This window comes from Hipposideros armiger, unplaced genomic scaffold (genome assembly GCF_001890085.2).
Source record: "Hipposideros armiger isolate ML-2016 unplaced genomic scaffold, ASM189008v1 scaffold_482, whole genome shotgun sequence".
Lineage (NCBI taxonomy): Eukaryota > Metazoa > Chordata > Mammalia > Chiroptera > Hipposideridae > Hipposideros > Hipposideros armiger.
In genome coordinates, this window is record NW_017731832.1 from 694,151 (window position 1) to 704,390 (window position 10,240).

The 10,240-nt window shown below is 54.3% G+C and overlaps 1 protein-coding gene across 2 annotated transcripts in view; it reads right to left on the bottom strand.

The window, feature by feature from the left end:
* The window catches only part of KCNH4 (potassium voltage-gated channel subfamily H member 4), an 18,330-nt gene that overhangs the window by 7,073 nt on the left and 1,017 nt on the right, over nucleotides 1-10,240 (bottom strand). For both annotated transcript variants that reach the window (XM_019667094.1, XM_019667093.1), the window contains exons 2-9: nucleotides 8,676-8,909; nucleotides 8,203-8,349; nucleotides 7,949-8,076; nucleotides 6,918-7,161; nucleotides 6,433-6,590; nucleotides 3,432-3,639; nucleotides 2,254-2,448; nucleotides 1,628-1,827 (exon numbers count right to left, since the gene is read on the bottom strand). In XM_019667094.1, coding sequence (XP_019522639.1) covers nucleotides 1,628-1,827; nucleotides 2,254-2,448; nucleotides 3,432-3,639; nucleotides 6,433-6,590; nucleotides 6,918-7,161; nucleotides 7,949-8,076; nucleotides 8,203-8,349; nucleotides 8,676-8,909 — 1,514 coding nt within the window. The remainder of the gene's footprint in view (nucleotides 1-1,627; nucleotides 1,828-2,253; nucleotides 2,449-3,431; nucleotides 3,640-6,432; nucleotides 6,591-6,917; nucleotides 7,162-7,948; nucleotides 8,077-8,202; nucleotides 8,350-8,675; nucleotides 8,910-10,240) is intronic.

Below are 10,240 nucleotides of genomic sequence, written 5' to 3' on the forward strand. Positions count from 1 at the left end.
TGTGTAGCCAGCAGCCGCCGTGAGCAGCCAGCAGCCACAGTGAGCGGCCGTCCAGAAGCCGGCAACTGATCTACCTCCCCCGGGAAGAGCTCAATGATGGTGCCAGCTTGGGCCAGTGAAGCAACGTCCTCCACAACTAGACTGAAAAACAAAAGGACAGCAACTTGTCTGTTCCCCTTCCCCAATTCCCCAGCGCTGTTCCCATCCCTCCAATTCCCCCATTTAAAAAAAATAATTATTCGAGAGACATAAATACATTTTTACATAATTACCATTATGTGAAAAGTATCCTTTAAAAATGTTATAAATGAAACTATGATAATTTTATTTTCATTTTTAATTTTACTTCAGAGCCTGAGGCTTGCGAGCCACTGTTTGCTGACCCCTGGCAGCTCTTCTGTCTCAAAAGTTTGCCGACCGCTGCACTAGACCTTGAGTATTATCAACGACTCGTTAGGGGCCAAACTTAATATTCACAGTTCCACTCATCTTGTGGAGCCCCTTGGCCACTCTAGCTTGCTGACCTCTCTGTTGTCACCATTGGCTCCCCAGGTTCATTTTCCTCAGTCTATATCCTTGCCTTTCTTCTAATTCCACACAATCCCTGCTTCATAGCAACCAGCTCCATGACTCCCCTGCTCCCCGTGAGCCTGGGACCCTACATCTCGGTCCAGACCTATATTTCCAATTACCTCCAGAGCAAACTCCACTTGGGTCTCCCACAGGCACCACACCCTCATCATGGCTCCACCCTGGACTGTTATTTTCACCTTTAAGTCCAGTCTTCCTCCTGTAACGCCTCCATCCCACCCATCTGTCCAAGCCAGAAACTTGAGAATCACTCTGAGGTCCTCTTCTGCAACCAGACTCACCAAATCCCATGGCACCGGTTCTCAGAAATACCTCCTAGATCCCTAGGCCACTCCCCAACCTAAACATTTTGCAGGATAAAATCTAAAGTCAAGGCCATCTATGAGCCTGCCCGCTTTCCCAGCTTTGTCTCTTGCACTCCTCTTCCCCTCCATCCCCCACTGCTCATGAAGGCTCATTGAACTACTTTCAGTTCCCTGAACTCACCCTGCTATTTTGCGTCATTTCCGGACCTGTGTTCCTATTGCTTTTTCTATCTGGAATGGCCTTCTGGTAGCAGGCCGATTTTCTAATTGTCCTTCATGGTGTCCCCTCTTCTGTGCCACCATCCCTGACTCATGTAGACCCAGACGCAACGAAGGCCCCACCGCACCTACATCCCTCCAGCAGGGTCCCATTCACTATGTAATCATTTGTTTACCTGTCTGCCTCCCTCACCAGACTGGCATCTCCCTGAGGACCAGGGAAGAGTATAATCACTGCTGAGCTCCCTGTGTCCAGCGCAGAGGCTGGCCCAAAGAAGGTGCCTGGGAAATGTTAGCTGAAGGGAGCATAGCATCAGCTAAGGCCTGAGCTTCCTTTCAGCTTCCATATTCTAGTGCACAGAAAAAGAATGTGGGTTTGGGTGGGTGCGGGTCCTTGTGAACAGCACCTCGCCTCCCTGGGCCCAATGTGCCTTCATTCCAAAACTGGAGAGAATGCAAAACTTTCCCCACCGCACCTCCATGTGTGGCGGACCACGAGACCCGCGCACTACCTCATTGGCGTCTATGCCGCTGTTGATGGCCCATGTGGTCTGGAAGTACTCGAGCATGCGCTGCTTGAGCGGCCGTGGCAGGCGATGCACACGGATGAAGTCTTTGAGGTCCTTCATGCGGCTGTGGTAGAGAGAGCGGCGCGAGTACATGCGCTGGATGATGGCCGTCACGTTCCCGAACACCACCGCGTGCATCAGAGCTGAAGGGGCGACGGCGCGGGGAGCAGGTTAGGGGCGGCCACTCGCTCCCAAACCCACCCTACCCTGGGCTCCTCTCTGGGTTCCTGGAGAGCGGCAGCAGAGCCAGTGGGTGCCTGCCTGGTGCCAGATGCTGGCTTGGGGTGAGGAATAGAGGGTAGTCCCCAGAGAGGTCAGACCTGATGCTCCTCTCATGCTGCCCTTCCCACCCCAATTAGGTCATTATCTTGGGTTTCCCATCCCTTTTGCAAGAGGCCACGCCTGTTTGTGGCAACCCCCACATGTAGTAGGTGCTGAGAAAACATCTATGAATGAATGCAGGACTGTCTGGATGTGGGTGGACATCTTGCCTTCTCTGGGCCTCAGTTTCCCCATCTGCACGCTGGGCTTAGCAGGGCCACCCTGGGGCTTGGCAGGCCAGGCCTCACCGCCTATGAGCATAGTGCAAATGGAGAAGATCTTCTCGGCGTCGGTGTTGGCACACACGTTGCCGAAGCCCACGCTGGTGAGGCTGCTCAGCGTGAAGTAGAGTGCAGCAATGTATGCACTGCGCCGTGACGGGCCGCCCGCCGAGCCGTTGACGTAGGGCACCTCCAGTCGCTTACCCAGCTCGTGCAACCAGCCTGGGGGGGGGGTGGAGGGATGCAAGGAGCCCCCGCTGGGCAAGCGGTGGAGAACTGAGTTTCCCTAAGCCTCGCAATGGTGAACTGGCTACAGTTGCAGTTCAAGACTCCCAACTCCCAACACTGTTGGCTGTTCAGGGGCCCCTTGGACTCTCTAATACAATAGTTTATTAAGTCCCTCTTGTGTACAGGGTGCTAGGACTTGACCCAGCCAGACAGTCTCTCTGCCCTGGTGGAACTTACAGTCTAAGGGGAAGAAGACATGAAATAAATCGTTACAGGTGGCAGGCCAGCTACTAAAAGGGAAGTATAGGGTATCTTAGGAGTCATAATGCGTTAGGAGAGCCAACCCAGTGGGGGTGGGGTGGGGTATGGTTCCTGAAAGACTCCCTTAGGACAGCATTTTAGCTGAGACTGCAAAGACTAGAAAAGTCACCTAGGTGAAAAGGGGAGGGAAGACAAAAGGGAGAGGATCCCAGAGAGCAAAACATGATCAGGGCCCAAAGTGAGACAGCAGTACCTCCTGGGTGCTGGGGGAGGCCAGTGCAGCTGTCGTGCAGGGGCCATGGGACAAAGAGAAGCCAGGTGGGAATAGAGAGGTCTGCAGCACTATGTAGGTGTGCACGGAGTGTGGGCTCTAGTTTGAGGGCAGTGGGGGGCCACTGGAAGGGGCCAGAGGTACTGCTCCCTCTTCCCCAAACACCCTCCCCACCATCAGAGTGCGTCCCATGCTGTATTTTGGTGGCCTATCACCAGTGTTGCTCCCCTGCTAGGCTGTGAGGTTTCCCACCCCCCACACCCCCTGCCCAGGGCAAAGCCCTTGTCTTCAAAGCAGTATTCCCATGTCTGTTCTGGAAGGAGCTCATGCATGTTGGCTGGCTGAATGGAGGACTGTGGGTACTGGTGGAGGCATCAGCTTGAGGGCCTGAGTGGACACTGCAGGAGGATGGGTGGTCAGTGAAAGCCTGGGGTTGATGGCTCACCGATGTCCCAGAGCAGTGCGTCGTTGGCTTCCATCTCCCGGCGCCCGATGACATACCAGACGCAGGCCATCCAGTGGGCAAGGAGCGCAAAGACAGACATGAGTAGTGTAAGCACCACAGCGCTGCACTGTGAGTACCGCTCCAGCTTCTGCAGCAGCCGCAGCAGCCGCAGCAGCCGCACTGTCTTCAGCAGGTGCACCAGTGATGTCTGCAGGAGTGTGGCAGAGGAGGCTGTCAGAGGAACACCTTCTCAGAGTCCCCAGGCCCCCATGTAACTTCCCAGCACCTTGCCATCGCCCTGGAGCCAGGGCAAGCTGCAGTAGGAAAAACATCCCTGCTGTCCTGAGAAGGGGACCAGGGAATGAAGGGTGGACAGAATAATACTAAAATGAATAATGGCTATGTGTCAGGCACTGGGCTAGGTATTTGTAATCCTCATTTTAAAAAACGTAGGCCTTCAGTCTAATTGTCATCATCATTCCCACTTTAGATGAGTAAACTAAGGCCCAGAGAGGTTAGTGACTTGCTTGAGGTCATAGACCAAAGATAGGATGGAGCTGGAACTCAAATCTGGGCCGATACCAAAGTCCATTCTGTGCTATACTGTCTCTTAGCACCATGGGCTGTGAAGGAGCAAGTCCTGGTCAGAGGCAGGGGAAGAGACAGAATGACCTCTGGCCCCTGCTCAAAGCCCCCAGTGTCCTAGGCACAATCGGCTGTGGATAAGAGCTGGCTAGCGATGACAGCAATTATAATAGGAGCCACCCCTCAAGACATAGAGAAGCATGGTAGAGTGGGGACAGGCAAAAGGCTTGAGGACTTGAGATTTAGGGACCTTTATCCTGGTGGGTTAGCTGCAGACAAGAGGTTCATGCCAAAATGTTGAGGGAAGGGGAGCAAGGACTGAGGGGGAGCCTGGGCTGCGAGGTCTCAGTCTGAGGCTAGGTGGGGGTTGATGGAGCTAGTGGCACCTAGTAAGGTCCTATAAATGCTAGCTAATATTACCGCTATGACTGTTTTCATTGTGGTTATTAATGCTTCAATTAGCCCTTTCAGTCTTGTAGATGAGGAGCAGGTGGGGGCAGCTTGGAGGCTAGGGCTGGGGACTCTGGGACAGTGTCCGGGTAACCTGGTATGAAGGACTTCACCGTCCTTTCAGGGGCTGCCAGAAGCATCCCCCGTAGCCCTGGCCCTACATGGTTCCTGGGTCATATAGCTGAAGGAAGTGGCCCTGATTACCCCACATGGACCCTCTCCAGGGCTTAATGCCTGCCCCTACCTCCCAGAGCTCCTGACTTGAATCCTTTAGGGCTTCCCCGCAGTCACCTGCCCCTGGGCCCCACTCCCTTGGGATCTCCCTCTCCTTCTCCTTGGCCTGGCTCCTTCAAGTCCATAGCTCTGCCAGTACCTCCTCATCCTCTCTCTTTGCTCTGCCTCCTCCAGCCCCAGCATTGCTCCTCACCTCCCCTTATGCCAGACCGTCCACTCAGGTACCCTGGTTTCCTGGGAAGCAGGGTGCAGTGTTAGAAAGAATACTGGACTAGGAGTCTGGAGACCTCGTTCCAATCTCCTGCTTGCCACTGTTAGCTGTGTGACCTTCAGCAAGCCACTTAACCTCTCTGAGACACTGCAAATACCTCTGAAAAACAGGGATAAGAGAACCTGCCCTGAAGGGCTACTGTGAGGCTCCTATGTGATGATGTGTGTGAAGGTACTTAGTAAGCTGTAAAGTGCTCCTAAAGGTACTAGAGGAGGGGAACTGCCTGGGAAGAGGAATGGGGGGGGGCTCTCTGCAGCTCTCCCTCTCCCGAGGAACAGCTGTCTGTCCCGCTGACACAGCCTGCTGGGCATGGGGGAGGGGGAGGGGTGGGGAGCTCTGCCTGGAATGCCCGGAGCCTCAGGGCAGACACACACACATGCACGTGTGTGGGAGCGTGCACACACGTGTACACAGCCAGAAGAGGCCCACAGCTCGTTGGCGGCTAGTTAAATCCGGCTGTGTGTAGGAGGTTTCCCACTATAGCTAAGGGTGGCAGAGAGAGGCGCGCACAGGGAAACAGTGCTCCGCCTCCTCGCCCAAAACCAAGGGGGTCTAGGGACACGGGGTGGGACTCCCTCACGCTGGACTTGAGAAGACCTACTATCCACCGGCTGGGTGCAGAGCTACCCACTCACAGGCACCTCCAGGCAGTTGGCAGGGAGCTGGGAAGACACAGGTCTTAGCATTCTTTGCCTCCAAATCCCACCCCCACTCCCCCCACAACCTCTACCTCCTTGTCTGGGCTTGCTATGCTCGCTCCAAATGCTCTCTGTCCTCATCTCCTGCCAGCCAAATCCTACTCTTCATCTAGCTCTACTCTCACCTCCCTCAGGAACCCTTCCCAGACTACCCTAGTCTCTGCCCAACTGGGGTATTTTGGTCTCCCAGGCGCTATCCTGATTTTAGATAATTTTTACACACACCCATGTTCCAACCTGGAACTACAAGGTCAGCTAGCTCCATGCCCAGCCCTCAAACACAATATCTGGACCCCATCTTCCATTTCATTCACCTCTTTTGTTCCTGCTGTCTCCTCCAGGAGTTCTGCCCCCTCACCCGCTTAGCTGCTTGGAGGCTGAATCCTTACCCCTTTTTCCCACAGTGACCATGTCCCACACAAAGCTTTGCAGACAGCTAAATGCTCACTAGTTGTTTGTTAAATACAAATGTGAAAAGTACCACTCATTTGGCATCAGGCCAATGTCGCCTTGGTAGCCCTACTTAGCTTTTCATTTGTCTCAGCTTCCCTCAGAGACTGTGAGCTGAGCTCCCCAAGAGCACAGACCCTCTCAGAGCCTTCTCAGCTCCTAGCACAGGGCTTGGCTCACAGCAGGTGCCTGACAAATATTCACAGATAGGTCGATGGGAAGGACTGACTCCGGGATTGGGGTGGATCCCTTAATGGGAGATGCTGTGCTAAAGCTGAGAGGTTCGGCTGCATGTGGAACGGGGGTCACTCACCACAGTGATGTTGAAGATGTAAAGCAGGTCAAAAGGCAGAGCGGCAATAAGATCGACGAAGAACCAGGTAGCCAGGTAGTGGAGGCCAATGGAACGAGGAGCAGAGACCACCTGGCCGGATTGGGACACATAGGTGGTGCGGAAGTTCAGGATGATATCTGGGGGTGCAAGAGGCTGTTACTAGGGGATCTTGGCCTAGAAAGTCAGGCCAAGGGGCCAAGGAGCTGGGTAAGCTGGGAACAAGCCTTAGAGATCCAGAATTGAGTTGGAGGCAGGAATGGGGAAGACAGAGTGGGTTTCTGGCTCGTCCTTAGGGAGGAGAGGTCTAAGGCAGAAGGCTGCAGGGGTCAGGGGTCAGGGCACTTAAAGACCCAGAAATGGATGGACTCTGAATACCTGGGTCCTGCAGTCCCAGGATGGAGTGAGGCTTGGATAAATGGGTCCCTCTAGCCCACCCGCCAGGGTATTAGGGCAGAGGGTCTGACCCAGGATGAAGAGCATCTCCACGGCGATGTCGCTGACAAGAGTGTGTCGGGAAGTGATGGGGGTGTCGTCATCGCCCAAGAAGCAGACATTGTAGGGGACAGTGACAGCAACGTAGAAGGTGGCGAGGAGGATGAGGCCATCCCAGACAGCCTTGGGGACGCTGTAGTGGAGGAGGAGGCAGCGGGACCCCCCCACGGAGGCCACCTTGTACTCGGGCACTGATGGCTTTGGCTCAAACACGTTCTAAGGGGAGAGGGGTGGCGGTTGGGGACACTTAGGGGAAAGAGGAGCCAAGGCTTGGGGGAGGGAGAGGAAGGGGATGGGGAATCGGGGGAGGGGGTACTGTGAGCATGACCACAGGACAAGATAGAAGGTGAAAGAGAGAGGTTCCGGGAGTGGCTCCCGACAATTCCTTCCTCTGCCAAGCTACTGCTCTGGCCTCATTTTGAATTAATATGTTTTGTGGGGGGTATTTTAAGGTATGACCTTCATCCTGCTTGAGGGGATTATGACAAATCAGGCACATGCCCTAGCTGAAAGGGTCACTAATTTCTCCCTCAAGTTCCTCTTGGGTTCTAGAGGCCCAGGGGTGAGAGGAGGCTGGTACAGTGCACCCCATTCCCTGTAGCCCTCACAGACCACACAGAGGATTGGAGACTCGATCCTGTGGCTTCATCAGGGTCCTAGGAGTGGTACACAAGGCTAGATGCCAGGCCCCCAATGGGGACTTTCTCCCTAGGACCACAACTTGTGATTTCACCCCCCACAGGGCAACCTTATCAGCCAGAGGTAGGCTACATAATTGCTGCTTAGAGCCCTACCCTGTGTCATCATCAGAGCAATCTCAATCACAAGGAAGCAAGGGAGATGAAGATGGAAGGAAATGTGGGAGGATATGGGATAGAACAAAGAAATGAGCAGACAGAGGAACAGGTCACTGGAGGAAGACCAGACAGACAGGGGAATGGAGACAGTAACAGGATGCCTCGGCATCACGGCTGGGAGATGTTGGGCTGGAGACAGGACTCACGTTATTGTGTTTCATGCCTCCATGGCCCCGGCGGCCAAAGCGGCCAGTCAGTCGGTGTAGGGCAGTACGGTTCTGTCTCCTGGTAGATCGAAGTCTTGAGCTGGCTCCCCTCCTGCCAAGGGAGTTTTCTGTTGGGAAGATGGGTACAGAGATAAGTGCGGGCACATCCCATGAGGCTGGGTAGGGAGAGGTCTTATGTGACCTTGGGAAAGGACCTCTGACCATTTGTGCCATCTCCCCAGACTTGCAGTTACCATGATTACTGTCCCCATGGCCTCCTGAGGGGCCAAGTCCTGGGCTTCCACTCTGAGTGATGTCTTTGAAGGAAAAGAGGAAAAGCACGACCTCCCCCATCTCATTCTTGATGGGCACCATGTCCAGGAGGCACCAAAAGCCCGAGCCTATAGGTGTGGAGAGATGGAGGGAGAGGGTGAGCAGCCCATGGCATCCCTTTCCCCTAATCCCCCTTGGTTCCTAGGCACAGCCAAAGTGCTTGGCAAAGGTTTGGAGCTAGAAAGAACCCCAGAGATTATATCAGCCGATTCCTTCACCTTCCAGATGGAAGAACCAAGGGCCAAAGAGGGTCAGGTCACATAGTCAGAGACTCAGTGTCATATAGTCAGCTTGTGGCAGTGTGGGGACCAGCACCCAGGCTTCCACTATGTCAAGTGGACTCTGAATAAAGCCTGGGGACTGGGCAAGGGTGCAGGGAGGGCGAGGCCCTCACCATCCTTCCGGTAGAAGCAAATTTCAGCTTGGTGCTCCTGACGGCCCTCCAGGGCCTTGTGCAGCCTCTGCAGGGCTGGCTCACTGGTCTCTGGACCATAGAGGAAACGGCAGCTACACGTTTTCTGCATGACCTCAGTGCGGCCGTAGCCCGTGAGCTCGCAGAAGCCGTCAGAGCAGTAGACGATGGGAAAGCCCCGTGGGCCCTGTGCATTGGCTAACAGGAAGTTGCTGTCTGTGGGGAGAAGAGGTCAAGGTCAGGTCAAAGCCAGGAGGGAGCTCAGCTTCCAGGTGGACAGTACCTCCCCCAAGCTGTGGTCAGAGGTCACAGAGCCAGAAGCTTCCCAGGCTTCCATGTAATTCCTGGATCCCCCTTTGGTATATTCTGAAATGAGAGTAAGAAAAGATAGAGCAAAAGGACAAGGACTTAAGGGTGGTCTGGAACTGGGACAGGGACTACTATGAGGTTGAAGAAGGAACCCCAAGAAGTCATGTGGTCCATCTCTCTGCTTTTACTATAGGCAGCATAGCACGGTGAGTACAGGCATGAGCTCCATCACCCCATCTTTGCTACTTACTGTGTAATCTTAGGCAAGTTAATTAACTCCTCTGTGCCTCAGTTTCCTTGTCTGCAAAGTTTGTGTGTGGGCGGGTACTAGATCTTCCTCACATGGTTTTGTGAGAGTTACATGAGTTGCCTGCGGAGAGCAAGTCCTGGCACACAGTGTTACACTGAGAAGGTGAAATGATTCCCCCTTATAAGTTGCACAGCTTTCAAAGCACATCGATGGCCACTACCCTGTCATCCTATTAGAGAGTGGACAGGGCAGAGATTCTGGTGCTATCACACTCATTTTATTGATAGAAAACCAAAAGGCAGAGATTATCCAAACTCACAAATCTCCTTTGTGTGGGGAGGGAGAAGCGTTTTCATTCCCTGCCTTCCAGGAAAGGTCCTCTTTTTAGCACCCCTTTAGCTAATTTCAGGGACCTGTCCCCAGTGCTTAAAGTCTGACAGGATTGGGCAATGAAGCTGTGGCTCCAGTAGCCCCAGCAGTGGGACCTGAGCTGGCTCCTTCCAGTTCCAATAGGTGGGAGGCCACAGCAGGACTCTATAGGCCTTCAGGGACAGAGAGACGGGGTCTGAGACACAACCAGTCCCCGAGGTGCTAGGAACTGGGGCGGCTGATGGAGAGACACTGAGAGTACCTGGGAGGCGCTGGGCCCTGGGCAGCAGCCTCCTTCTTCCATCCCAGGGCGTGTTGCCCCAGCGATGGGCGCTATGGAAACAAGGGAGGTGTGTATGGGGCGGAAGGGTGAGGAGGCTGGTAGGGTCCCCGGCAGCTATGTTTCCTCCCTCAGGTACCGCTCCCCTACCTTCCAGATCCTGGCCAGAGTGCCTGAGGTGGGCAGGGGGAGATCCTTAGGCTCCAAAGTAGGAAAAGGGAATGAAATGGAAGGAGAAGAGGCGGGGATGGAGGAGTGTGGCTGTCCAAGGTGCTGAACCTGGGACCCAAGCTGGGGTCGGCGAACAAGGAGTTCCTTTTGTCACACGGACTACCCCTC